General features: G+C 57.9%; 8 protein-coding genes across 8 annotated transcripts; 5 read left to right on the plus strand and 3 right to left on the minus strand.

Moving 5' to 3' along the window:
- Positions 1-187: 187 nt before the first annotated feature.
- Positions 188-4,614, plus strand: DICSQDRAFT_133208 (G-alpha-domain-containing protein). The gene is made up of 15 exons (XM_007362187.1): positions 188-247; positions 305-1,295; positions 1,354-1,399; positions 1,462-2,113; positions 2,385-2,437; positions 2,497-2,606; positions 2,661-2,669; positions 2,724-2,754; positions 2,948-2,991; positions 3,159-3,272; positions 3,337-3,386; positions 3,646-3,760; positions 3,957-3,974; positions 4,130-4,163; positions 4,338-4,614. Exons 2-15 carry the CDS (start codon positions 993-995, stop codon positions 4,385-4,387), a joined length of 1,629 nt encoding a protein of 542 aa, XP_007362249.1. The 5' UTR covers positions 188-247; positions 305-992; the 3' UTR covers positions 4,388-4,614.
- A 97-nt stretch (positions 4,615-4,711) lies between these two features.
- DICSQDRAFT_133221 (uncharacterized protein) lies at positions 4,712-8,942 on the minus strand. Its single transcript, XM_007362188.1, has 3 exons — positions 8,574-8,942; positions 5,359-7,800; positions 4,712-5,293 (listed from the first exon to the last, which is right to left on the minus strand). Exons 2-3 carry the CDS (start codon positions 6,607-6,609, stop codon positions 5,096-5,098), a joined length of 1,449 nt encoding a protein of 482 aa, XP_007362250.1. The 5' UTR covers positions 6,610-7,800; positions 8,574-8,942; the 3' UTR covers positions 4,712-5,095.
- A 431-nt stretch (positions 8,943-9,373) lies between these two features.
- DICSQDRAFT_34997 (glyoxalase I) lies at positions 9,374-10,042 on the plus strand (the record flags this gene model as incomplete). The annotated part of the gene is made up of 5 exons (XM_007362189.1): positions 9,374-9,406; positions 9,456-9,515; positions 9,565-9,589; positions 9,644-9,953; positions 10,009-10,042. Coding segments are annotated over 5 exons (462 nt in total), but the record flags the coding sequence as incomplete, so codon positions are not given.
- DICSQDRAFT_133225 (uncharacterized protein) lies at positions 10,012-13,760 on the minus strand. Its single transcript, XM_007362190.1, has 4 exons — positions 13,329-13,760; positions 13,129-13,245; positions 12,659-13,065; positions 10,012-12,595 (listed from the first exon to the last, which is right to left on the minus strand). The coding sequence occupies exons 1-4, from the start codon at positions 13,339-13,341 to the stop codon at positions 10,406-10,408; spliced, it is 2,727 nt and encodes a 908-aa protein (XP_007362252.1). The 5' UTR covers positions 13,342-13,760; the 3' UTR covers positions 10,012-10,405.
- A 408-nt stretch (positions 13,761-14,168) lies between these two features.
- DICSQDRAFT_99565 (mitochondrial carrier) lies at positions 14,169-15,803 on the plus strand. Its single transcript, XM_007362191.1, has 7 exons — positions 14,169-14,323; positions 14,379-14,449; positions 14,518-14,762; positions 14,818-14,839; positions 14,905-15,060; positions 15,126-15,380; positions 15,510-15,803. The coding sequence occupies exons 1-7, from the start codon at positions 14,254-14,256 to the stop codon at positions 15,588-15,590; spliced, it is 900 nt and encodes a 299-aa protein (XP_007362253.1). The 5' UTR covers positions 14,169-14,253; the 3' UTR covers positions 15,591-15,803.
- Positions 15,804-16,398: 595 nt separating this feature from the next.
- DICSQDRAFT_133228 (uncharacterized protein) lies at positions 16,399-17,639 on the plus strand (the record flags this gene model as incomplete). The annotated part of the gene is made up of 2 exons (XM_007362192.1): positions 16,399-16,717; positions 16,809-17,639. A coding segment is annotated over exon 2 (406 nt), but the record flags the coding sequence as incomplete, so codon positions are not given.
- Positions 17,625-20,599, plus strand: DICSQDRAFT_79902 (general substrate transporter; the record flags this gene model as incomplete). The annotated part of the gene is made up of 23 exons (XM_007362193.1): positions 17,625-17,746; positions 17,803-17,846; positions 17,903-17,961; positions 18,012-18,035; positions 18,094-18,245; positions 18,312-18,425; positions 18,490-18,507; positions 18,579-18,591; positions 18,650-18,837; positions 18,891-19,067; positions 19,128-19,135; positions 19,188-19,217; positions 19,279-19,307; positions 19,371-19,470; positions 19,525-19,620; positions 19,673-19,690; positions 19,751-19,755; positions 19,808-19,923; positions 19,971-19,997; positions 20,052-20,070; positions 20,119-20,187; positions 20,244-20,266; positions 20,318-20,599. 23 exons carry the CDS (start codon positions 17,625-17,627, stop codon positions 20,451-20,453), a joined length of 1,587 nt encoding a protein of 528 aa, XP_007362255.1. The 3' UTR covers positions 20,454-20,599.
- Positions 20,600-21,826: 1,227 nt separating this feature from the next.
- DICSQDRAFT_50944 (Creatinase/aminopeptidase) lies at positions 21,827-24,715 on the minus strand (the record flags this gene model as incomplete). The annotated part of the gene is made up of 12 exons (XM_007362194.1): positions 21,827-21,970; positions 22,025-22,144; positions 22,203-22,261; positions 22,316-22,430; positions 22,492-22,590; positions 22,654-22,765; positions 22,827-22,893; positions 22,956-23,268; positions 23,329-23,540; positions 23,595-24,097; positions 24,155-24,229; positions 24,279-24,715. 12 exons carry the CDS (start codon positions 24,713-24,715, stop codon positions 21,827-21,829), a joined length of 2,256 nt encoding a protein of 751 aa, XP_007362256.1.
- Between the last annotated feature and the right edge of the window lie 785 nt (positions 24,716-25,500).

The raw sequence follows: 25,500 nt of genomic DNA on the forward strand, positions 1-25,500 counted from the left end.
GGGGGGATGATGTCTATCGCTCGATTCTGACGTCGACGTTCTGTTGCCCGTATGGGGCCGTTAACGTTAGTCGCTCTGTTCGGTGTTCGGGCTTCGGCTTTCGCATCTCGCATCTGAAGATTCATTTCGTCTACACGGGCAGCGAGAGTCCGTGTTCCGAACTCGTGGATTCTTGGCGAGAGGGGATGTTGCGATGGCGGGATGGCGCGGTTGCGTAGCTAGGTGAGTGGTAGCTGAGCTTGCGGGTCTGTGGAGCGTATACGTGTATCAGAGCACAGCGAAGATTCAGGGACCGTCTGCCTACAAGCACCGGATTGCCCGTGCAGCTTGTTATGCACCGTTCGGGTTTGGGCGAGCGACGGCTGATCACAGGGGCAAAGTGACATTGTTTATGGCATGAGAAGGAGAGACCGCACCGGAGACCTCGGACGATGGGGTACTACGCTACGCGAGCACAGCACGTAGCTGCGTCTCGCGAGCGCCACTTGTGTACTCATTCGACGCGAAGCCGGGCGTCGAGGAGAGGTCAACGCTGTGTGGTGTGACCGGCGGAGGCGGATGAGCAGCGACTTAAGTTCGGGCGGGATTAGCATCCGACGGCGCCTACGTGCGGCCACGCGAAGGTGGATAGACGCCTGTGAGATCTTTGTGGCGCTCGGCTAACTGGGCGGGGGCACGGCGCGTGCGTGCTTGTGCGTCCGCGAGAGATCAGTCAGTGTGCGAGAGTGCATGTCATCGTTCGCTGACAAGAATTAATGCTGTCGTCTGGGTTTCGCTCTGTGTCGCCCCGCGCACCCGCGCGCGGCATAGATACACAGCACGTAGACGTCCCGTTCCCGGGAAGCGCGGCCGCCGCCGATTCGGTTATCGCTGTGCCTCTGCTGAACGCCGGACGAGGAGCGGTTCCCGGGCGTGCGGACGGCCAAGGGCGAAAGGGGAAAGAGGACCGGGAGTGAGTATCAGACAATGATGGCCTCCTCTTCTCCATCAAAATGAAATGCGCTCCGTGGGACGCGCGATACACCTTATCCTCCGCCCCTTCCTCTCTTCCTTCCTCTTTCCGTCCTCTCTCTCCGTCGCTCCGTCCCTCGCCGCGCTCTCTGTCCCCTGGCAGCCCTCTCTTCTTCCCTGCCATACCTTTGCCGCCTGTAGAGCGCGACCGGTCACGACTACCACCGGCATTTTGCTCCACGGACAGCAGCAACTCGACCACAACCACGATGCGCCAACGCCGCAGCCCCGCAGAGGAGGAGGAGGCGCTCCGCATCAGCAATGCCATTGACGAGGAGCTCAGAGTACGTATCCGTCTCTACCGCGCGTCCATCCCCGCTGACAGCCTACCGGCCGTCCCAGCGCGAACGCGAGGCGATGAGAAGGCGGAAGGCCAAGGACGTCAAAGGCGAGTCCCCGTTTTTTCACCCTCCGGGCAGAGCCGCTCATGCGACGTCCATCCGCGCACAGTGATGCTGCTCGGGCAAGCCGAGTCCGGAAAGTCGACGCTGCAGAAGCAGTTCCAGCTGTACTACTCGTCCTCGACCCTCGACCGCGAGCGCGCCTCGTGGCGGCCGATCGTGTACTTCAACATCCTCAAGGCGATCCGGATGATCCTCGAGGAGCTCGACTGGGAGTACGGGCTCGGCGCGTCCGGCTCCGGGGACCCGCTGTCGGTGTCGCCGGGGCTGCTGCCCTCGACGTCGGGGACGGGCACGGGGAGCGGGGGGAGCGGGAGCGGGTCGTCGACGCACTCGCGGGCGGCGAACCCGGCGTGGTTCCCGGAGCTGGGGCTGCTGCGGAACAAGCTGCTGCCGCTGGTGGCGTCGGAGGACGCGCTGGCGTCGGAGCTGTCTGGGGGCGTGCACGTCGCGGGGGGCAAGACGGGGGTGTACGTGCGGTCGGGGTGGCAGGCGCTGACGTCGGCGAACCGGTCGTGGCCGCTGGCGGAGAACTTTACGCAGGCGGGCGGTGGGGGCAAGCAGGCGCAGTGGGCGGTGACGAACATCGTGGCGAAGACGCTGGCGGCGTCGATGGACGAGGTGGAGATGCTGTGGTGGCATCCGGGGGTGCAGAGTCTGCTGAAGGGGAACAAGCTGAAGCTGGAGGAGTATGCGGCGTTGTGAGTGAATCGTTCTGTTTGCTCTCGTCTGCTTGAACGCTGGTACTGCTCTCGTCTGCTTGAACGCTGCTACTGCTCTCGCCTCCTCGCACGCTGGTACTGCTCTCGAGCACGTCCGGCCGACGAGTGTCCGCTACGGCACTCTCGCTGCGGTGCCTGTGCGGGGGAGTATTCTGGGCGTCGGATTCCCACAATGGTTGCGGCGCGTCGGGGGTGGCATGCTTCCGCCGAGGAGACCGGAGGAGACGTGTACTGACTGGATCACGGACAGTTTCCTTGCCAACATCCGACGTATCGCTCAAGCAGACTACATGCCGTCAAATGGTATTCCATTCTTGGTCAGAAGGGCAGTAGAGTGGATCACTGAACGGAGACTGTGACAGAGGATATCCTGCACGTCCGCCTGCAGACGATCGGGGTGACGGAACACGCGTTCGACATCAACCTGGGCGGGACGAATTACAATTGGCTGCTGTACGACGTGGGCGGGGCGGTGCGTGCTTGCTTGGCCGGTGTCATCGTCTGCTGATCGCGGGCTTGTCTGCAGCGAGGACAGGCAAGTGTCTCACCGAGTGCGCACGAGCTGTGCTGACGGAGATTTGGGGAGCAGAGACACGCGTGGGTGCCGTTCTTTGACGACGGTGAGTTGGCTGCTTCTCTTTTCCGGCGTGTGCGTGCGATGCGTGCCTGGCTTCCTTGGATGCTTCCTTGGATTGGCAGTTGTTCCGTGTCCGCCGGCCCTACGCGCTCTCTGTGGCCGACCGGCATCGTGAAGCTTGGACCAGCCCTGCCGCTCGCTCTGCCGTTCGATTACTGACCCATGTCCCCATCCAGCGACTGCGATTATTTTCCTGGCCCCCATCAGCGCCTTTGACCAGGTACGCCCTCCAGCCAGCTTTCTCACTCGATTTGATTGACTTCCACGTCCCCTCGCCCGGTTATCCTTCCTTCGCCGGTAACCATCCTTGCCCCCCTCCACCCACCGCGCTCGTACGCTGTCCCTGGATACTACTCCACCCGCATCGGCGCGACTCCCGGTCTATAGTACCTGGAGGAAGACCCAAAGACGAACCGAATAGACGACTCGCTCCAGCTGTTCACCACCATATGCTCAAACAAGCTCCTGTCAAACGCTGCCCTCGTCCTCATGCTCAACAAGGTCTGTCCCTCATTGCGACCACCGCCTGTTCCGTGCCGCCCCAGGACTAATCCTCCCTCCCCAGACCGATCTCCTAAGACAAAAGCTGGAATCCGGCATCAAAGTTCGCAAATAGTAAGCCGCGCTCTCACAGTCCATGCCATCCGGTATTCTTGGCGTACTAAACATCCTCATTCTCTCCCCCTCCACCTCCGTGTTCCTGCTGCGGCCGATCCCTCCCACACCACCTCTATCTGCCCACCCCCGTTCCTGGACGTCATCCACTCCCGAACGTGCCTCCTTTGTTGCTCTCGCTTGCTGGGCGTTCCCGGCGCCTCGTATGGACTTCTCGACTCTTCACATTCTCCCCCGCCCGCTCTCCCCTCGGACGCAGCATCTCGTCATACGGCGACAGGCCAAACGAGTTTGAAGAGGTCTCCGAATACTTCCGCGCCCATTTCATCCAGGTCCACAAGCGCAAGGACGTCTCGCACAGACCGCTCTACTTGGTACGCCTCCTATCATTCCGCTGCCTCCTTCCGAAACCCGCTCCCACTGCGGCATCTACTCTAACCATCTTCTACCATATCTTCCCTCGGTGTTCACCCATCGTTCGCATCCGGCAACCCCTTTCTTCCTACCGCTTATGGTTTCTGCGAGGCATCGATCGTACGGCAGTTACTGACGAGGCATCTCTCTCCGCAGCACTTCACGTCCATGCTTGTGCGTATACTTCCCTTCTGTCTTGTATGCTCACACCCTTCCCGCGCCATCCGCGCGCTCCTGCGTGGAGGTTGACGAACCCACGACAATCTACCTGTTCTCGCCCACAACTCGTATGTCCTCACGCTGACCTTGCGACACCTCGGTGATGACAGGACATCAAGGCGACGCAGTCGATCATCATCAACGGTGCGTCTCCCTCAACCCCATATTTGGCCTCCCTCTCCCGCCGCCACACATGTCGGCCTCCCCTCCGCTGATCCCTCACACTCTCGCTCCACCCCTTCGCCACGCTTCCCTCATGTTGTGCTTCTCGTACGAGTGCGCAGTCGCTGACTTGCATCGTCGTCCCGCATCGCACAGTCGGCGAAGCGATCATGCGCTCGCACCTGACAAAGATCGGCCTCGCATAGTTGGTCGCTCCCCGTGGATCGCCGTGGTGGAACTGGATTCTTGGGATCGTGATTATATACCGCCTATATTGTGTACTCCTGGTCGTCGCTCTGTTGTCGTTGCTGCTTTCCTCGTGCGCGTACGTATCTGCCTGGGTGTACGTACTCTCTGTTCGTACCTCGGACGTTGTCCTCTGTAGGATAGTATGTATTGTATGGATAAGGAAGGATTATTTGCCATATTTTCGAACCGGGACGGGGTTCGACCATCACGCGCCGGTGCATTCTATCCCTACACCTGAGTTGACCAACCTCGAAGGTATAAGCGCAGCGCACAAGGCCAGGAGAGTTGCAAATGTTTGGATAGTATTCGATGTTTAGGCAGAAATACCGTATTACATGCGTACGTATCGACGAAGAAAGCGTTCATCGAGCTCGAGGAAAACAATAGTAGCTGTGCATGATAAAGTGGAGGTCGTAACCATGGACAGCGTCAACGAGTCTACATGTATGCACACGACAAGCGACAGATCGAACGCGCCAACGCCACACAAATCGAACAAGACACAACAAACGACATATGGAGCCACAAACGTCAACGCGCGGGCAGGCGCGCGCGCACACGCACATGCACACATACGCACATATGTATTACCTATGTACAAGACCAGGGTCAAGACGTTCACTTAGCATCATAACTTACACAAGTCCCGCGCACAGGGCGCCCGCTCAGAGCTCGTCCTCGGCGTCCCAGCGGGAGATCTTGGGGAGCGGCCGCCAGTAGTACTGCTTCGCCTTCTTCGTCTCGCTCCGCTTGCCCGGGCGGCGCATCATGCTCCGCACGAGCGTCGCCCGGTCCGCGTCCGCGTCCCGGTCTGGGTCGTAGAACCAGCGCGCCTCGAGCGACAGCGAGTGGTTCGCCAGGTCCTGCGTGCACGCGATCATCAGCATTCAGGGACGACAACATTGCAATGGGAAGCATGAGGACGTACGGTGCCGCTGTTGACGACCTTCCCGAACACCCCGCACCGCCGCCAGCCCGCCTCGAGGATCGCCTCGATCGCGGGCACCCAGGCGCGCCGGCTCGCCGCGTCCGCTTTTGCGCCCCGGCCTCTGCCCGTCGCATCTCTGCCCTTCTCCTGATCGTCTTCGTCGGCGACGACGGCGCCTTTCAGCGTCGGCAGCGCCATGTCGCGCAGGGCGGGGCGGGCCGCCATGAGCGCGCCGTAGAGGGCAGAAGTGGCGAGCGAGGACGCGCGAGCAGTCGCGAGGGTCTCGACGAGCATCCCTTCGAGCTCGGGCGCGGGGAGCGGGAGCTCGTATGCATTTACCAAGGATTCCGCGTCGTCGTCGTGAGCGCGCGAGGCTCTGGACTTCCCAGCTGCCGCTGTGGACGTGAAGGGCTTCGCCTTGTGGGGTGCTGCTTCTCGCGGCTTGGCCGCTGCAGGTGCGACGGGAGCGGAAGGGAGCTCCGGGCGCGCGATGTTCGTGGCGCTCTTCGGGGCAGACGAAGACTTGGCTGCCTTCGGCTTCGCGGCCGACATGGACGCGTGCAGTGGCTCGTTCTCGAGCTCGGGGTCGGGGGCCGAGCCCTTCGCGCGGGGCTTCTTCGGCTTGTCCTTCTTCCGCTCACGCTCTCCGTCCTTCTTGGGTGCCGGGGGAGGAGCTGCGGGCGACGCGTCCAAGTCGGTCTCATCGTCGGAGAGGATGGCGCGAGGGCGCTTTTTGTGCGCGGCCTTCGCGAGATGAGGATACGGCTCAGGGGACAGACGCTTCGCGTCGATTCTCTTCGGCACGTTCATGACCGCTTTCTGCACCTGCACCTCCGCCTCGCTTTCGCTGTCCGTGAAAGTGGGCGTGCGCGACCGCTTGATCTTATGCTTGGGCTTCGTTCTGGCGCCGGAAATGTCTGCGTCGTTATCGCGCCTCGCCTTCTTCCGCGGGGGCTCAGCGACAGCGTGTCTCTTCGCCTTCGCCTTGACCGGGGAGGCCGCGCGACTACTGTGGCTGCTCCTGCTCGGGCCGGCAACAAGCGCGGAGGATTCGGCATCAAGATCGACGTCCATGAGGTCAAAAACGGCATCGCCGTCCGCGATAGACGAAGGCGTGGGTGAGAGCGGAGATGATGGGATCTCCTGACCTTGTACGAATGATGGCGTGCGTGCACGCGAGGCCGAAGGGGCTACTGAGGGAGCACGGGAAGGCACGCGTGATGTTGCAGTAGTGGCGGCGACGGCCACCATCGAGGCTGACGCCGGGAACGGTACGGCCGCGCACGCGAACGCGGGGGAAGGTTCGCGTACAGCAATCTAGGCAGGCGTCCAGCGAGGGTACGGAGGGGACAGAGAAGCGGACCATGAGATCATGAGGACAAGACCAGAAGAGCGAGACGTCAATCGCATGACGCACCTGGTGAGCTGCTGATTGAACCTCGACCTCCTCCTCAGTCACGGACTCCAAGGGCGCCATTTCTATCACGACTTCAACTCCCACTTCCGTTTCTTCGGTCGCCTCCTGCGCATCCATGACGGCTTCGGGCTCGGGGAGCACGAGCGGGGTGACATCGCCGTCTGTCACAATCTCAACATCAACGTCTTCCACCGCGACCTGAGCCTCAATCTCGGAAGCAACTTCGACCTTCGCGCCCCCCTTCGGCAGCTCCAGTTGAGGGAGTCCATTATCAGCTGATTCCACCACAGCGGTGGCAGCAAATTGCGAATTCCGGGGAGCAGACGTAGGCGCAGGGTTGAGCAGCGCGCGCACCGAGACTCGCGACGTGATCCGGAGCGCGTCCAGAGTGGGCGAGGGCGGGCTCGCGACCGAGTCCAGGTCAAGGACCATCTCGTCCACCCTCTCAACATGCTCGTGGCACGCGGGCGTGGACGGAGCGGTAATGGGGATGGGGGACGACGGCGGGAGCGTCAAGTCTGAATCTAGGTGCTGTTCACGTGTCGTGGCCGTGTGATCGGACGGGCGCAAGGGGGAGGACAGCGAGGATGACGATGCGGGCGTGGAGATGGGCGAGGAGGGCGGGAGATGGTCGTCGAGCACAGCGCTGTCGTTCGCACGAGTGTCCGGAGTCGGGGGCGGGAGAAGGAGAGACGTCGAACGTCGTGAGGCCGAGCGCGCACGGATGGGGGGAGGTAGATCCGCCGGAGCCGCTGAGGTGCGGGTGCTATCGCACCGAGGCTCCGCGACGCGAGGTTCTGCTGGAAGAGCAGAGACGGATGTGGCAGGAAAAGGGAGTAGCGTGTCCACATCCTTTGGCGGAGGACGCGCGCGGGGCTTGACTGGAGGGCGAACGAATGGACGGTCGCGCTCAGACGAGGTGGTGAACGAGATCCTGCGAGAGGGTGACGATCCTGGGAGACTCAGGATGTCGTCGAGGTCGAGCGAGAATCCGCCGTAGTCTTCGATATCGTCATCATCGTCATCTGGATGAGGGTAGTACAGGAACATGTATGCGCCGATCAGTATCGCAGTAACGTGGGTATTGCTCTGGAGCAAGGCTGATAAGACAAGACGGAGGGAACGGAAGGGGGGAAAGGCGAAGGCGCGCTGAACGGCCTTGAAGAGTAATGGGGCGGCGTCCGCAAAGCCGCCGAGACACGGGAGGAAGAGCTACGACGGGAAGCGAGAACAGATGCCGCACCGCCAAGGGAGAGACGATCCAATCAAGCGATGGTGAGGAAAAGTTCGAAACTGACATCGCGTCATGGCGCGGTGGGCATCATTCACGGCCCATCAAGACGCGCGCGCAGGATCCCCTCGAGCGCGCCGTTTGCTGAAGCTTACGGCTGCACCGTATACTGAGCGCCCCGATCGCTGTCCGGATAGTACAGTTAGAGTCTGATATCGTCCGCTCGGACGCCAGAGCAGGAAACTCTGTGTCCACCAAACGGAAGGCGGACACGGCTCACAGTCAAGCGCGTCAAATGACAGCAGGTCGCAGGAGGAAGAGAGGTCATGGGCTGATCGGATCGGATACCCGGATAGAGGAGTGCGAAACGGGGGAGAGGAAGTGACCGGAGAAGGGAGAGTGGGGCCACGGGGGAGGAAATGGACTGGCGAGAGGCACGAAGGGGCGTCCAGGCCAGGGGAAGACCCATGGTCTGCACGCCCGCTCGTGAGGCTAGGTGAAGTGGGTAGGGAGTGGGAGAGTAGAAGATAGGAGGATCAGGGTCAAGAGCAAGAGCAGAGCACGTACCGAGTACTACACGATTTTCTGAGGCTAAAGGAAACGAAGCACCGGGCGCGTTTGCGTCTGAGAGGGACGTAGAGGAAAAGCTGGAGCGGGGGGACGAGGCAGAAGGAGGGAGGATGGCAGCGTATGCTGGCGATGGCGCGTTCGGCGGAAGCGGCTTGGGCTCTGCAGATGGAAACTCATAGTCGTAGGCAGCACGATGGGAGAGGCCGCGAGGATAGGTGTATGCGTAGCCGTGCCCATGGTAGGCGGGCGGGCGCGTCGGACTAGAGGGCGGGTGAATGTTGGCGGTGTCAAGATGAGGACGAATAGGAGAGGAGTTGAGAGCGGAGGGAGAGGAGGGGGGAGAGGAGCTCAGAGAGTAAGAGCGGGATGGAGAGAGGGACGGGGAAGGGGGGACGAGATAATAGTCTGGGTTGGGGAGGTCGTCTTCAGAGAGGCTTTTGCGGCGAAACCTGAAGGGGATGTTGGCGAGGTCGGTGGAGACGTAGACGGGATGTTGTGAGGATCGTGTGGGGGGCATCGCGTCCGTCGCGGGGCACGACGAGGGCGGGGAGCAAGAGGGCGGTGAGCAAGAGGGAGGGGAAGAGCGGGAGTCAACAGGCCGCGATCGCGTCTGTTTGCGGCTGTTGTGGATCACGCGTTTCGCGTCGACCGCGTCCCCCGCGTCATCGATCAAGGACGCCGAGTGCGCTCTGATGCTCGGCAGATCGCTCAGATATATCTCCCCCCGCCCTCCGCCTCCTCCTCGTTCCCAGATCTCACTCCATCCTCGTCTTTTCGCCACCTACCGCCCGCCCGCCATGCCGCGCACCGCAGAGACCGCTAGCTACAAGGTACGCCCCTCATTCGCCCAAATGCCATCTGCGCTCACCATCGCTCCAGTTTAACCACACCATGATTCGTGTCAAGGACCCTCAGGTCTCCCTCAAGTTCTACACCGAGGTCGGTCTTCTTCTGCAACTCCACACAGCACGAATGACCCCTTTCCCAGATTCTCGGCATGGATCTTGTCACCAGTCTGTCCTCCCATCCCCCTCTCCTCCACCCCCTCTGCTGACCGCGTCCCCTAGAGAACGAGTTCGACTCCTTCACCCTCTACTTCCTCGCCTACGACCACGGCCAGGGCACCACCCCCGAAAACCGCTTCAACCGCGAGGGCATCCTCGAGCTCACCCACAACCACGGCACCGAGTCCGACCCCAACTTCCACGGCTACGCCTCGGGCAACTCCGACCCCGGCCGCGGCTTCGGCCACATCGCCATCTCCGTCGACGACATCGAAAAGGCCTGCGCCCGCTTCGAGTCCCTCGGCGTCCGCTTCCAGAAGAAGCTCACCGACGGCAAGATGAAGAACATCGCCTTCATCCTCGACCCCGACGGGTCCGTCCCTTTCCTTCTCTTGCACGTCCTCCACACGAGCTCACCCATCCCACAGCTACTGGGTGGAAATCGTCCCCGGCTCACTCGAGCCCTCCATCTCTGCCTGAGCCATGGAATCCTCTCGAACCCCAGAGTAAACGCGCCGCGGTGTAAGATTACCCACCGACTGTATCTGTACTTGTCTCTATCAGCAGCAATCTCTATCAGAGTCCGCTCTGATCGTTTGTGCTATCATTGGTATCGTGGATGCCTGTAGCCCTACGGATGCCCGGATGCCGATGACGCGGTCACGTGTGTTACCGAACTACCGCCATGAGGGTACTCGACGCCGGGGTGCAGACCGCGAAGCTTACTGCGGCACCTTGCAAGTAATCTCGATTTGTGAGCAGAAGTGTACAGAGTCCGAACGTTCTCATCTCGGATGTCGTCTCTGGGCTCACCTGATCGTTCCGTTACCACAAGTCAAACGCAGCACTCCTCCAACCTTTCTTCTTCCTCTCCACTCTCGTCCTCACCTCGCCCCTAGCCTCCGCCCCAGTTATCTCCTCTCTCATCTGTACCACCTGCTCGACATCGGCCCTCAGACTCTCCTCTGCACTCTCTTGCGCCTGAGTCACCTCCCCCGCAGCATCCCTGGCCTCTTCCGTTGCGCGCACTCGTGCGTCCTTCAGACTGAGATCGTCCGCCAGTGAGTCCGAGTCTTGCGACGAGCGTTCGCTGTACGGCCCGCCCTTCCCTGGGAGGATCTGGGGACCGATCCCGACAGCGAGCACGCTCTCCTCCGGGTCCGCACCCGTGGATGCAGAGTCCTGTATCACGGTCGTCCGGATGACCCCTCGGGCCGTCGCGCGCGTGTGCGTCTCGACGAGCGGCGTCTCTTCGTCTCCGTCCTCGTCCTCGTAGGTTCCTTCGTCATCACCAAGACCGGGCTGACCCTGAGCGGACCCGAGGAGTCCGAGCTCTTCCAGGAACGCGCCCCACCATGCCTCGGCAGCCCCTGCGCTCTCCTCGCTGCCGTCTTCGGCTCCTTCCGATGAGGGCTTCGAAGACCCCGCACCCTGACGTGCAAGCGCGCTCTCCCTTACCTTTCCCCCGAACTGCGCGAGGCTCTCCAGAGCTGTGCGGATCTGCTCGCTCAGGACCCACGCCACCGCCGCGCGTGCAGATGGTCCCGCGAGGGGCCGGACGAAGAGCCCGTTGAGGATCGCATGTCGGGTGCGGGCTAGGTCGATGTGCAGCCCGCGGACGTCGACATGCACGTCGGTCACTTTGAACAGCGGCCCCGCGGACGGAGCTCGGCCGGGGTCAGAGCTCGTGAAAAGCGACAGCCAAGTGCTGTTGCTTTCGAGCTGCGCGGCGGCGCCCGAGTCGAACTCGAGCTCGACGTCGACGACCAAGCCTGTCCCCGTGCCGCCCCGAGAAGGGTCGGGATCGAGATTGCCGACGTCGACGCTGATCAGCCCTTCGTCCTCGTACGACGTGAACGGGACACGCAGCCCGCAGCAGCGTGCGCCCTTGTAGAGCATGTAGTACGCGACGTCATGGGCGGACACACGCACGCCCTCTACATGCACGCGCGTCCGGGTCCGCGCGCTCACGCTCGTCCGCGTGGTCTGCGACTGGATCTTGGACGCCGGTAGAGGAGGGCCCTCCTCGACGGCTTCCGCGAGACCGACTTGCTCCAGCGTGCCCGCTAGGGAGGGCAGAAGGGAGGGGCCTGGCTGAGGGAGGACGATGGTGTTATCGATGTCGAGTACGACCTCGTTCCAGCTCTGGACACTGACGCGATCTGGAACGAGCGACGATTGGACCCCCAAAGTCTCCTCCCCTCGAACGCCGTGTCGAGGAGCCGTTAACAGTATAGCGTCGATCACAGCTTCGATAGTGCTGTCAACGTACTCGATGCGGGGCATCGGTATCGCGCTCGCTACTCTCAAAATCCTTGGTAGGAGCCAGAGCGCGAAACTCTGGAGCGCCTCGCGCCTTGCGAGACTTGCGCGCCCGCGCAGCGCTCCGGGAAGGCTCGCGCGAAAATCCGCACCGGCGTCGGCGACGGACGTGGCCAGGTCCGACAAGGACTTGATGAGCTCGTTCGTCGTGCGGTCCTGTCCGAGGGCAGAGATGAAGCTATCGACCTCTGCCAGGAATGTCCGGACATGCTGGACCCAATGAGACTCTGGGTCGGCCTCGGCGTCTTGCACGAGCTTGTGCGCGAGGTCGTACAACTGCTCGATGCGCATGCAGCCTGTCTCGGACGTGACATACTTGGGATCGCGGAGCGCACAGTCGAGCCAATCTCCGAGGGAGCCAAACCAGGTCCTGAGGACGACTTTGCTCTCGCTTTCGGAGAGCGCTTCGGCGGGTGCGGCGACGATGTCGGTGATGACCGCCAAGGATGCGGATAGGAGGTAGGAGAGATCGTACCCGGAAGACATTCGCTCTAGAAGGATACGCAGGTTTTCAAGGGCTCGGGATACAGGAGGGTCCGCCCATACGACGGGAGTGAGCGTGAAGACCGGCGCCGATGCGTCGGAGAATGCCTCCGATGCCGCGCGGACTTTCATGGCATATTTGCGTGAGATGTTGAGGATTGTGCGGAGGGCGGAGCGGAACGATGGCTGTCGGTGTGCTCGAGCTACGGCCTGTTCAATGAGTCAGTATTACGATGTCCTGTTGTTCAACGACCGCAATTCAGATCCACGTACGTCCTGCAATTGACGTATTACGGCCTCTTTCATTTTATCTGGCGCCTGTTGGATCTGCTCCGTGATTCCTGGTGTGCTCCCGGTCGCGTAGTCGTGAGGGTTTCCTTCGAGTGCTCCATCCGTGATGTTGTCTACTGCCTCTGATGCCTTCCACCTAATTTCTTCTACCGTGCCGCCTCCAGGTCGAACTGTTTCTTCAATGTCGTCAGCGATGTTCTCTACTGTCGCAGCAGCATTCCCAACGCGCGCCGCGACGTCTGCGACAGCTTGCCGTGCTATAAGGAGAACATCGGAGAGAATCACCCGGAATGCAGCGGACGTGAGCAGGACGTATGCTAATGTGTAGATGGAGTGGAGAAGAGAGGATGCATCGGAAGCTGCTTCTTCTTGTGAAGGAAGTTCGTGCACTGGAAACGTTACCCCATAAACATGAGGGCCTGAGAGGAAGGATCGCGAATGGGAATACGTACCAACTGCGCTTACATCGACGTTCACTTCCTGGGCCACCTCCAGCGCGACGTCTGCGTGAACCGAATCAGCGGTAATGGAGCGTAACTGGTAGAGCAAATCTTGGAGCCTATCATCATCTAAGAATGAGCACACCAATTCGTGAACAAGGCATGAGCTTCCACTAGGGCGGGTGCCACAAATACACTACGCGTCCACTGACCGTTCTTCTCCATCCCGAACTTGAGTAACGCCTGCCCGGCATTCCTGACATCTCCCAGCAACCTCCTCCAAGTATCTCTCAACCCCTCTTCCTCCTCCGTTCTGGGAGCGTTTTCCCATGCTACTTCTTCCGTAAGTATATCAGAGCTCGTCACATACCGCAGGAGACGATTCGCCTGTTCCTGAGTTGGTAGCTTCCCCGCAATCAAGGCAGCGACTATGTCAGCCGCCTTGTCGTACACCGTACGCGGAGGTGGAAGGGAGTCCTTTCGAACATAGCCTAATCCAGATGGGATACGGCCCTCCCCGAGGAGAGGCTCACGGTCGGGTGAATGGTCGGACAAGCGTGAAGGTTTCTGCCGCCTACAACAGGAGAAGCAAAAGCCCATGTTGTAGTCGAGGACGGTTACGGGGGAAGAAACTTGAAGGCAAGTCCTCTGCAGCCATCGCTCAAGAGACGAAGATGTGAGCGGCGAGTGACTATGACGTCGACGTCCTATGATACGACGAGCGAGCGCAGTGGCCGGAGACCGGCCCGGGTCCGACGTGGTTGTGTTGTTGTCATCTATTTGTCCCCGGTGGCTGCACTCCGCACGTTCAAGGCAGGCGGTTTGGGTGACTGGACGACTTTCCATGAGCCTCGGCTCTCCGGACGTCCGTAAAAACAGACCGAAGTGAGCAAGGCCAGTCTTCCCCACACGGGAGCTGGAAGGGATCCCCCGCCATCCTGGTCACGCGCCAGTGACTCCCGGAATGAGCGCCCAAGATCCGGAGGCTGATTCAAGCCCCGCTTTCCGACTGCAAGTAGAGTCGTAAATGTCTTCCGGAAAGACGGTTGTGCATTCTCCTTCCCATCTCTAGAATCTGCTCATCGGAGAGCGTCGCCGTCCGTCTTCGCGTCCTCTGCTGCTTGTACGTTATCCGTCATGGCCCCTCAGCTCAATGTCAAGGGTAGCGACTCCGGCACGGCTCGCGTACTTGGTTCAGGAGCATCAGGTGCGTTCGTGTAGACAGCCTTCCTGACTGTCCGCTTCATGAACACAATGGTTAGGAATTGCTGAGCTGCTGGTGTTTCATCCGGTGGATACCGTCGCGAAGCGCTTGATGAGCAACAAGTCCAAAGTGCGTACTCCCGTGCTGTCCCGCTGGCACATTGTCTCAGATTCCGCCCTTCTCTTGAACGTCCGCAGGTTTCCTCGTCTACCCTATCGTCCATCATCTTCAAGGAGTATGCGACTGCCCCTCTAGGTCGCAAGCTTCTCTCCCTCTTCCCTGGTCTTGGCTACGCTGCCGGCTACAAAGTCACCCAGCGTATATACAAGTACGGAGGACAGCCATGGTTCTCTGACATCCTCGGGAAGAATTACAAGGAGAGCTTCACGAACACCTTTGGCGAGCGTAAGGGAAAGATGGTGTTGCAGGCAACGGCCGGAAGGTAAAGCGCACAGTTGCTCCCGAAGGATTAACATATTCTGACGCGTCGCACGAAGTCTGACTGGTATCGGCGAAGTCGTGAGTGCTGCCTGCGTGAAGCTCAGCTTATCCTATGGTGTTGTCTGACGAATCATGCCCGACAGGTCTTGCTTCCGCTTGACGCGCTCAAGATCAAGCGTCAAGTGAATCCCGAAGCGTTTCGTGGACGTGGCGTGATTCGGATATTCCTCGAGGAAGGTACCACTCTTTACCGCGGCTGGGGTTGGACAATCGCGCGTAACGCACCAGGAAGTTTCGCGGTACGTGTCTAATGTGATCGAGTACTCTCCAAAGCAAGCAATTTATCAAACTTTCCCTGCTCCAGCTCTTTGGTGCGTCCGCAGTGACGAAGGAGTATCTGTTCGGCATCCAGGACTATCACAAGGCAACTTGGGGACAGAACTTCGTTGCTTCCATCGCGGGTGCTGTTGCGTCCATCACTGTCGCTGCGCCCCTGGATACTGTCAAGACGCGTATTCAAAACGCGAATTTTGAGAGCAAAGTCTCCGGTGTTACAGTGATCAAGGACTTAATCAAGAACGAGGGTCCGACAGCGCTTTTCAAAGGTCTCACGCCCAAGGTTCGTTGTCGTCGCTCTCATTGCCGTCATGTCGATTTTCCGGTGCCGCTCTTGCGTCATTGATGCGAGCTGTGACGTAGGAAAAGATCCCTTGTAGCTCACAGACGTTGACATTTTGTTTTACTCCAGATTTTGGTTGTAGGCCCGAAGCTCGTGTTTAGTTACACCCTTGCTCAGTCGCTCATCCCTTGGTTCTCCAAGTATGTATAAGCGATGTGGTCGTTGGCGACACATACCGACGAGCTACGTATTGATATTGTCATGTAATGCTTGTCTGCTGCTGCTATTGTTGCTGCCACATGCTATCCTCTCACACGCCTTACGACATAGACGCGCTCATGTTAGACGAGCATAAAAGTAGTGCTCTACCTCTCCGCTCATTGTGTTCATAAGGTCACCTAATAGATTGCTTTGACGGTTCCATTTCATACTTGTCAATTTGAATGTCGATTCTAAGGTAAGATTGTATCGGATGCGGCGGCCCTCGCCATTCATGCCAAACAAACCACAACACCGGGCTACACTTGCCGACCGCACGCATAATGTTCAAAAATGACGTCGACTTCTCTCTCCTTGTCATCTCTCCTCCCACTAGACCCGAGCTTGCAGAACAACAATTGCTAGATATCGCACAATATATTGTCGTGCTTCAATGCCAAGGACCAGTGTGTTTTTGAGTCCCTCCCCTCTGCTACGCAGGCTTAGCGTCGTGGTACATTCTTGAATTCGCAAACGCATCATGATCGTCGATGTATTCCCAGCGTTCCTTCCTCGCTTCTTGATATGTGCAGGGCCATTCCGTGCCTGATCATGGAAGAAGTAGTCTTCATCTCTGTCGATGATCTTGACTCTCAACTAACGTCACTCGCGGTATGGTTCAATCCGATATCATGACAAACCGAATCAAATACACAACAAGGCCAATAAAAGGCTCGAGTAGAAACTGCGATCGTGATAGGTCTTTCTCTTAGCAACTGATTTGTTTGCGTCTGATTGCTAATCAACTCTTTGACTTCTCAGAACATATTCTGAGCCCTTAGGATCGTCATGAGAGATTCCTGCAGTATTCCAGGAACTTCGTGGTAGCGTTTTGTCGCGCAAGGGGTATTCTCGGGTGAGTGAACTTCACCTCTTCTTCTGTGAGCACTTGTTGTTGGCAATCTCTGCCGAACAACGCAAGATACCTTTGCGAAGACAGGATGCGAAGGACACCCAGCCCCACAGCTTCCTATGAATTGGCCGAGTTTAATACCAAATGTTGTTCCCTGCCTGGGATGCGCCATTCTCGCAATCATGCGAAGTGTACGTGACCGGGTTGGGATGCCGTACCGTACTGTGTGAGTCCGGCTGTCGTCAATCGATAACACACAGGCGACTGTGAGACGTGCCTCACCCTATCGTCTTGATCACTCACTCCATCGCTCACAGTACCTGGGCAAGGCGACATGGCCGACCATTTGGCCTCCTTCATGCTTCCACCACGCTCCTCTGACAGTTTATATCTTGACTTACAAGCTGGGTTATTTCCCTGCCTCCCAGCTCAAAGGAGAATCTTCGGTACGGTTCCTGCTTCGACTCTCCCCTCCCTCTGGCGCACATACCCACGCTTGTACGGCGCACACCCGCTCGGCAGTTAATTTCGCACAAAGTTGTCGGTCCCGACCACTGCTTATGGCTGGATCCCCGCTTCTTTAGCACCCGCTCTACGCTACGACGCGTCTTCTTCGTGCGCCCCATCCCCATAAGGGCGTCCGCGAGTCTTGCGTGGCTCATTGTGCGATAGTGAGTGCATCCTCACACTTCCGCTACTGTTCCGCGATTGCGCAAGCAGCATCATGGCCGCTATCATGTATTACCCACCCATTCGGCTTTCGGGTCTCTCCACTGTGAATACAGTCGAGGGTATCGACCCGAAGTACGCATCCAAACTTCTCGCGACATTCCCCCGCGTCGCTTCGAGAACCCCGGGCACAATGCGACCGCATGCTAGGGTTGCACAGATAAAGACTCAGGCTCGTGCAATCCTCGTTGTTTGTGCTCCATCTGTGCCTACGTCGTTTCAGCCGTGGAAGAGTGCTGTGCTTGCGCTCTGGTCCGACACCCTCTGCCTCCGAAGACACATTTACCTGCCTTCCCTGTTCTTAATCGGTCTTCGTGCCCCGGAAAATCAACTGCGCTCCCCCACTCCCGCTCTCCTCGACATCCAACAACCCTGTTTCTGCGCTTCTCTGCTTCGGCTGAAACATGGGCGGTCCTGCTGCAGTGTCGACTGACAACGGTCAGGGGTATGCGCATCTCATCGACAAGTCGAGACCATGGTGGAAGAATACGCGGCTCATCAAGCTGAACTTGTGCATCCTGCTCTTGTACGTTACGCATGTTGTCAAGAGCCTCCGAGATCGAGCTCATCACTTATCCATAGGCTTATCACCTCGACGACGAACGGATACGACGGTAGTATGATGAGTATGTTTATCAGCAGTATCTCACCGTCGTGGAATGATCGAATAACAACTCGCTAGACGGATTGCAGTCACTTCCTCAGTGGAACGTTGCGTTCAACTACCCGACTGGTGGCAAGGTTAGCAGCTCGAGCTGTTTCCCATAGACGCATGCTAATCGACTGCGCAGCTCGGGCTCCTCAGTGCGATACAAGTTCGTGGCCCTCCATTAAGGATCCGATTCGCATATGTATCTGACTCATCACATACAGAACATCGGGTGTCTAGCAGCGTATCCGTTCTCGCCGTATATGTCCGATGGCCTGGGCCGTCGTGCAGCGGTGCTCTTTGGTGCAGTCATCATGTGCATTGCGACGGTCCTCCAAACAGCGTCGCACTCCGTAGGCATGTTCATTGGAGCACGGTAAGGCGATCATCCCTCTTGAGCGCAAAGTTGGTTTGACCCATGCACTCGTCGTTCATTTCTCAGCTTCCTGATCGGCTTCGGACTTACATTCGCGGCCGCTGCGGCTCCGGTGCTCGTTACGGAGGTCGCATACCCTACCCATCGCGCACCCGCAACCTCATTGTATAACACATTATGGTGCGTCGATCCTTTCGCACGCGTACTACACTCGATGACAGAGAATGTCGGGCATGATCCGTAGGTTCTTGGGAAGTATCATGTAAGTACCGGTCCGCAGTGACAGCGTGGTTCGATGAATGACCTACCTGATTGGTACCGTGAACTAATCAGCGCTGCTTGGACGGTACGCTTGCTAGTACTAATTTTGCTGAACTGCATCCGCTGAAGGCTCGGTCCGACAGACATTCGGCACATTTCACGTCCCCACGAGTTGGTCTTGGCGTATTCCGTCCGCCATCCAGGCTCTTCCCTCAGTCATCCAAGTTCTTCTTGTTTGGTTCATTCCAGAGTCGCCGCGTTGGCTGTGCTCGAAGGGCCGCGAGGAAGAAGCGCTCAGGACTCTGGCTTACTACCACGCAAATGGAAATCGGTAAGCCGGGAGTGAATGCTGCCGTACCAATCCCTCGCTGACGAAAGGATTAGCAACGATCCACTTGTAGAGTACGAATTCGAGGAGATCCGTGCTGCCATTCAATTCGACAAGGAGATTGCAGCAAACGTCGGTTGGTCAAGTCTCATCAAGACCCCGGGGAACAGACGTCGCCTGAGGATCATGATCGCGATTGCGTTCTTCTCGCAATGGTCTGGGAACAATCTCATGTGCGTCGCTACTTCATTATGCCAGTGTATGGCTCTTGATTGACATCTTCGCTTTGTCAGCTCGTACTGTAAGCGAACCGAAGCTCCGAGTCCGATGACATCTCACGTTCGCACTTCCAGACATGAATAAGATCTTCATTTCCATTGGCAGTGAGCACCGCAATGTCGTTATTCCGTCTAATCAGTCGTTGAGGTTGTCGCCTCGTTGAAGTCACCGATCCGAACACTCAGCTGCTCATTGTGAGTATATTAAGTCGTTTGTTGTCACGCACTTGCTTACCACAATGCTCCCCCCCTCTGCAGAATGGGTGTCTGAACATCTATAACTTCATCATCGCCATCGTTGCTGGGCTCCTTTGCGACAAGATTGGTCGGCGCCCATTGTTCATCGCTTCGACCATCGGTAAGACTCTTCGCTGACTTTTTGCGACATAGCACTGACACATCACATCTCTAGGCATGTTTGTGTTTTGGGTGCTGCAAACTGTTTGTTTCGCGTTGTACTCCGAGACAGGAAATATCGCTGCTGCCCACACTTTCATCGCCATGATCTGTGCGTAACCATCATGTCATATTCTTCTGGCTACTAATCCTTAGTTTCAAAGTCCTCTTCTACGCCTTTTGTAAGTAACGTGTCACACTTGTACCTTGGATGAGATCCTTGCTGAATGTTCGGGTTCTAGATGACGTGCGTGAGCCACTAGGACTTGCCCTTCTCAGACATCTGACGACACATGCAGATCGCCTTCACGCCGCTTATTGTATCCTACACGGTCGAGATTTTGCCATTCGCCCTTCGCGCGAAGGGCTTTACTGTGTTCAACTTCTCGCTCACGTTATCATTGATCTTCAACCAGTCAGTCCACTCTGTGCTCAATGTGGATAAGACTAACCAAATTTTAGGTACATCAACCCGATCGCATTGGCCAAGTGAGTAATTGCAAAGTCTGTAGATCTTCTGAGCTGACAACAACATATGCATAGACTCGGATGGAAGTACTATGTACGTGAGGCTGTTTTCGACGTTGGCTCTCTAGCTAACTGCCTATAGCTTGTTTACGTATGCTGGCTCGCATTCGAGATCGGCTTCATCTGGCGCTATCTGATCGAGACCAAGAACGTAAGTGGTCTATCATCGTTACTCCTATGCCCTAGCTGACTCCTTCTCATTTTCAGCGCACGTTAGAGGAGACCGCTGCGTACGTGCATTCTATACTTGTATGAACGTAGGCTGACTGCTTGTATACTAGCTTGTTCGACGGCGACGACAACGTAGAGATGCTCACGCAGCATGCAGCCGTGAATGCCGGCGTGACCATCTCGGACCGGCGTTCAGATAGGGAGAAGGCCCCGTCGGAAGATATCATCGAGGAAGTCAAAATTTGAATGCAAGCCGCTCTCGTCAATTTCTGGAGTTCGAAAACGAGACATTGTTCATTTTGCAGCTACGCTTACTGTCTTTCCTGGAGACACGTCAAGTTCTGTACTTGTATCTCTGTCATCGAATGAAGGCTCTGCACTCAACGCAATTGTATCTATTCCGCATATCTATATACTGTAATGAAGTCGATCGAGTATCGTTCCGTTTGACAGCTGTTCAGCTCACAGCAAAAGATGTCTGGTCCAACCGTGTTCGGTCAGCAATGAAGCCCAACTCTGCAGTTGGCCGCCCGCACCAAACGTTGTCCAGAGAGGCCCCCGCTCTATAGACGAAGAGTTTGGAAAGCGCAGGGCGACGAGCGCCCGGTGATGCCTTCGATCCGCTACTTAGGGACAAAGTAATATGTCATGAGACAATTCTGGATAGTCCATTCGCGTTGACAAACCATTGGCGAAGATGCCTAATACTCGAGGCACGCGACTGAGCCTGGATGCGTTTGATGCGTGAATGAGCTGTGTACGGGGGCACCACGAGTGCAAAGTTTATATATGTCTAGGATAGGTCCTTCTATGGGGAGCCGACATCGAGTCCGGCAACTCCGATTGCCATCCTCTTGCACCCGGGAAGGTACTTTACAAGCGGCGGGAATGATATATTCCGAGCCGTACATACAACAGAACCCTGGGGCTCAGCATCTATCTACGGGAGAGGGGGTTGCGCTCCGCATCCGGAGACCGGAGAGCGGATGGGAAGGAAGAGTCAAGACGGAAACGACCCACAAGCAATATACAGAACCGGTAACTGCGCCTTGTCGCGGACGCCATAAGTAATAGAAACAAGGGCAAAGGCGCAGAGGCAGAGGCGAGGAGAGAGAAGGGAGCATAACGTATCCAATCTGGATCCGTGATAGCAGGATAGGATGTCAAAAATCCGATGGCAGAGGATATATGGGTTATGGTGTATATGTAGCTAGCAAACTACAAGAGGGAATAGACGAGTAAGTGAAAACACTGGGGATGAAAGAGACGTTACGAGACGGCTTTTAGAGGGAATGCCCTACGACACCCCTGGCTGGACGTTAGGATATATGTAAGTCGTACAATGTCGTGGAGACATAGCGGCAAACAGGATGGTCGAGACAATAAAGCGCAGATAGGACCAGAAGCATGTTAATTGGGTTGAAAACATCTGGGACGAGAATCGTGAGTGGGGGGAAGGTGGCATAGAGATGTCCGGAACGATGCTTCAGCGTCCCGGAGTCCGAAGTTTAACTGTCAGCACGAGAATGAACCAGACCAGCAGGACGGTGGTCCATAGGCGTTAGACATGGGATAATAGGGTCATGAGTCGTCCGAGTCGCTGAGGTATAGGACGGGAATCAATCCCAGTCGATCGTCAAGCCGCCGGGTCCAGCGCCGGCGATGCCGATACCACGTTCCGCCTCCCTGCGGAGGTACCTTAATGCGCGCTTGTCGTCCCGCAGGAACGGCTCGAGCAGTTCGAGACAGCGGCGGTTGTGGTCCTGTGACGAGGTCAGCCTCCCGTGTGACGGAATACAAGTACACGCGCGGCATACCTTGAGCCATTGGCGTTCCTCCTTGGACAACATGACCTCCTTGACCATCTTCGTCTGTATAGGTACGACAGTGAGACGCTCAAAACCAAGCCAGATGTCACCGTTGAATTGGCCCTTGGTCTGCGCAGTCGCTTATGGTCAGAACTGCCTGCAGGCGGCAACGGTGGAAGAGACGTACCTTGACACGCCTGACGGCGAGCGCGGATTCTATTCGCATGCCCCACTTGCCGGCGTTGTCTACAGGGCATGAGGCGTCAGCGACTGTGTGAGGAGACGACGGGAAGGGCGTACAATAGCCCGGCTCGTTGGTAATCACGTGCCCCGGAACGAGGACGGTGTCTGACGAGAAGCTTTGCGGGCCTTCGTGAACGTTAAGGAACGAGCCAAACCCATGCCCGGTGCCGTGCTGCAACCACGCCCGCTGTCAGCCAAACACATCCGGATGATTGTATCAGGTAACGGCATACCATGTAGTTCAGCCCATCCTGCCAGAGCGCCTTCCGCGCCAAAACATCGAGCTTCGCGCCAGACGTGCCCTCTGGGAAGATAGCGGAGTCAATAGCAATCTGTGAAACGTGTTTCGTTATCAATCAGTATGCGGTTTGGCAGGCGAGATGAGGTGGACGTACGTGGCCTTGCAGGACGCGTGTGAAAGCCTCGCACTGCTCGGGGGTCGGGCGGCCGAAGTGGACGGTCCGTGTCGTGTCGCAAGTGCCGTCGCGGTACTGTCCTCCCGAGTCACTACGCGATTGCAGATGAGTGGTCGGAAACGTGGTGATTGTCAGTGATGCTGATAGCTTACTTGAGATAGGGAGTGTCGCGATCTATCATCCTGGCAGTCGCCTTGTGTGGGACGTAATGAGGCAGTGCTGCAGGCACAGTCAAAACACCTCAGCGTGGCTATCGGCAGGGATGCAACAAATAGACTCACCGGCATTAGGCCCGGTCGCAGAAATGTTCTCGTAAGCGAGACCCATGTAATGCTTGTTCTTGCGGCGGTATTCGGTAAGACGCCACGCCGCCTCGTACTCGGTGATATCGTAGCCTTGCTGGAGCTTCTGCTCCAGCCAGGCAAGCCAGCGGACATACGCCGCGCCATCGCGAAGGTAGGCATTACGGAGGCCATTGATCTCAACATCGTTCTTGACTGCCTTCATCTCGTCGACGTACGACGGCAGAACCGTGTACCGGAAGCTCGTCATCATGAGGCAAATCGCGTAAGACGTCTGAGGGGGTATGATAACCTGCGAGGCGGTGAGATAGTGAGAAATCACCGCCCAAATGTAGAGCGGTAGCCGACTTACGTTGCCCTCGCCCCACTCCTTGCGGCGCAAAAACGTCCAGAGGTCGTTGTAATCGCGCCAAGTGACGCTGATGGAGGTGAGGTAGCCCTTGACCTCGTCGGTGAGCTTCGCCTCTTCGATGAAGAGGACAGCGCTGTCAAGGCCGACGAAGAGATACGAATGGAACACCGGGTTGAACGGGATATCGTCGCCGCGCAAGTTCAGCATCCAAGCTGACCCCAACATGAGTCGATCTCGTTCGAAGCAAGGAGCCGAAAGTTACATACCGATGGACGAGAGATTCGAAATCAACGTCGCAACCTGCATCTGCGACGGCTTGGGCTCCGACTTGGAGTACGACGGCATCGTCGGGCGCTGCCTCCGAACCCACTCTCTCAACCGCGCAAGCTTCTCACCCGCACTCATGCCCGTGAACTCCTGAGGCTGGACATAGATCGGCTCCTTGCTACGCGGGGGCTTTTCGCGCCAGACGAGGTCGACGAGGTTCTGCGGGGGATAGTGCAGCTTCGAGTTCTTGGGCTTGAGCGCGCTGTTGAGAGCTGTCGCAGTCTCATACGAGATGAGCCGGGCGTCGATGCCGATCTTGGAGTCCTTGGCGCGATCGATGATCCATTGCGTCCAGTCCTTGACGCCTGAAGCAGGGTTGCCGGCCTCGACGAGCACCCAATTATGGTCGAGCTGCTCGCGCGCCTGGAGCCAGTAACGGGAGTCGGTGATAAGGTAGGCGGAGTTCCTGGAGACGACGGCCTGCCCGGCAGATCCGGTGAACCTGGAAACACACAATCAGCGGACATCGGAGAGGTCGGTGTAGGCATAGCGGACGTACCCAGAGATCCACTCCCTCCGCTTGTCATGGGGAGCAATGTATTCTGAGCCGTGGTAGTCTTCGCTAGGGATGACACTGGACGACCAGATTAGCTGACACGGAGAGGATCATGCGAGCGACTTACTAATAGTCAAGGTCGTGACTGCGCATGAGATCTCTGAGGCTGTCGAGCCTGCTCGAGGTGTCCGGCCTGTCGGAGATCGGGTCCTCATCACGAACCTTGCGCTCGAAGGCAGAGCCGACGAGGGTGCTCGAGGACTCGGAGGGGTAGAGGGCGGGACGGCCGCTCCTGCCGCTGCCCTTGGTAGTGTTAGACTTGTATGTGTCGGAGCGCTTGTGATTAGAGGGCGGGGGAATGTAGCGAATCGGACTGCCGTTGGTGGACACTGAGCGGGCTCGACGAGGAGAAGCACCGGACTGGGCATAGTCGAGCTGACTAGAAGAGTGGGAGTGGGCGGAACGCGAGTGGGTGGATCGCGTCTCACGAGAACGATTGTCGCTAAGGGGAGAGTTGTAGTTGGGAGGAGGAGTAGAGCCAGGACTACGGGTCTTCTCATTCATGTCGACCTGGACCTTGTCTTTCTTGCCGAGACCCCAGCCATAGCCCCACTTCTTGCCGGTATTCTGCTTCTCTTTGGCGGTGGAGATGGTGTTGGAACGCTTGAGGACGGGCAAGACAGGAGTGACGTCGCGAGCGGCATCGGAATAGTCGTTGACATTGAAGGACTCGGTCTCGGATGAGAAGGTGAGTTTCTCTGCCCGAGAGGTGAGAGTAGCGGTGGGGGAGTAGGAATCGGAGCCGAGGCGGTCGATGCTGGAGCGACGAGAGCTGTAGTCTTCGGTAGCGGTGTGCTCAGAGTACGTGAGTCTGCGGCGGTTCTTCTTGCCGCCAAAGAAAGGAAGGCAGATTGGAGGTGGGGGAGGTGGGGGTGGAGGAGGCATGGTGGGTGTCGCAGGAGAGGATCAGATGGAGATCCGTCGTGCGAGGATGGTCAGTTATGCCGCTGCTGCACACGAGGCGTTGAGAACAGCGACGGAGGAACGGGAGCTCGGGCAGCAGGCCAGCAGAAAGATGATTGTCTTCCCAATCGGGAAGGTAGCCCTGCCCTAAAGCCGTCGATATGGGCGTCTCGTAGTGCGAGATAACCGGAGGAGACTGCGACGCTCGCCACGACGCCCGCCACGACGCTGGCCTCATCCGGACGGAGATGCAAGATTTACCTCCTCGCCTCGCAGTGCCCCGTTCAGCTTCACTTCATATGGTGATCATCCCCTTCATGAAAGCTGATCAACCCTCGATGTCGTCTACGACCCCTCACTTCGGCTGCCGCACCGACTTCTGCCTG

The sequence above is a fragment of the Dichomitus squalens genome, assembly GCF_000275845.1.
Source record: "Dichomitus squalens LYAD-421 SS1 unplaced genomic scaffold DICSQscaffold_3, whole genome shotgun sequence".
In the NCBI taxonomy this organism is placed as follows: domain Eukaryota; kingdom Fungi; phylum Basidiomycota; class Agaricomycetes; order Polyporales; family Polyporaceae; genus Dichomitus; species Dichomitus squalens.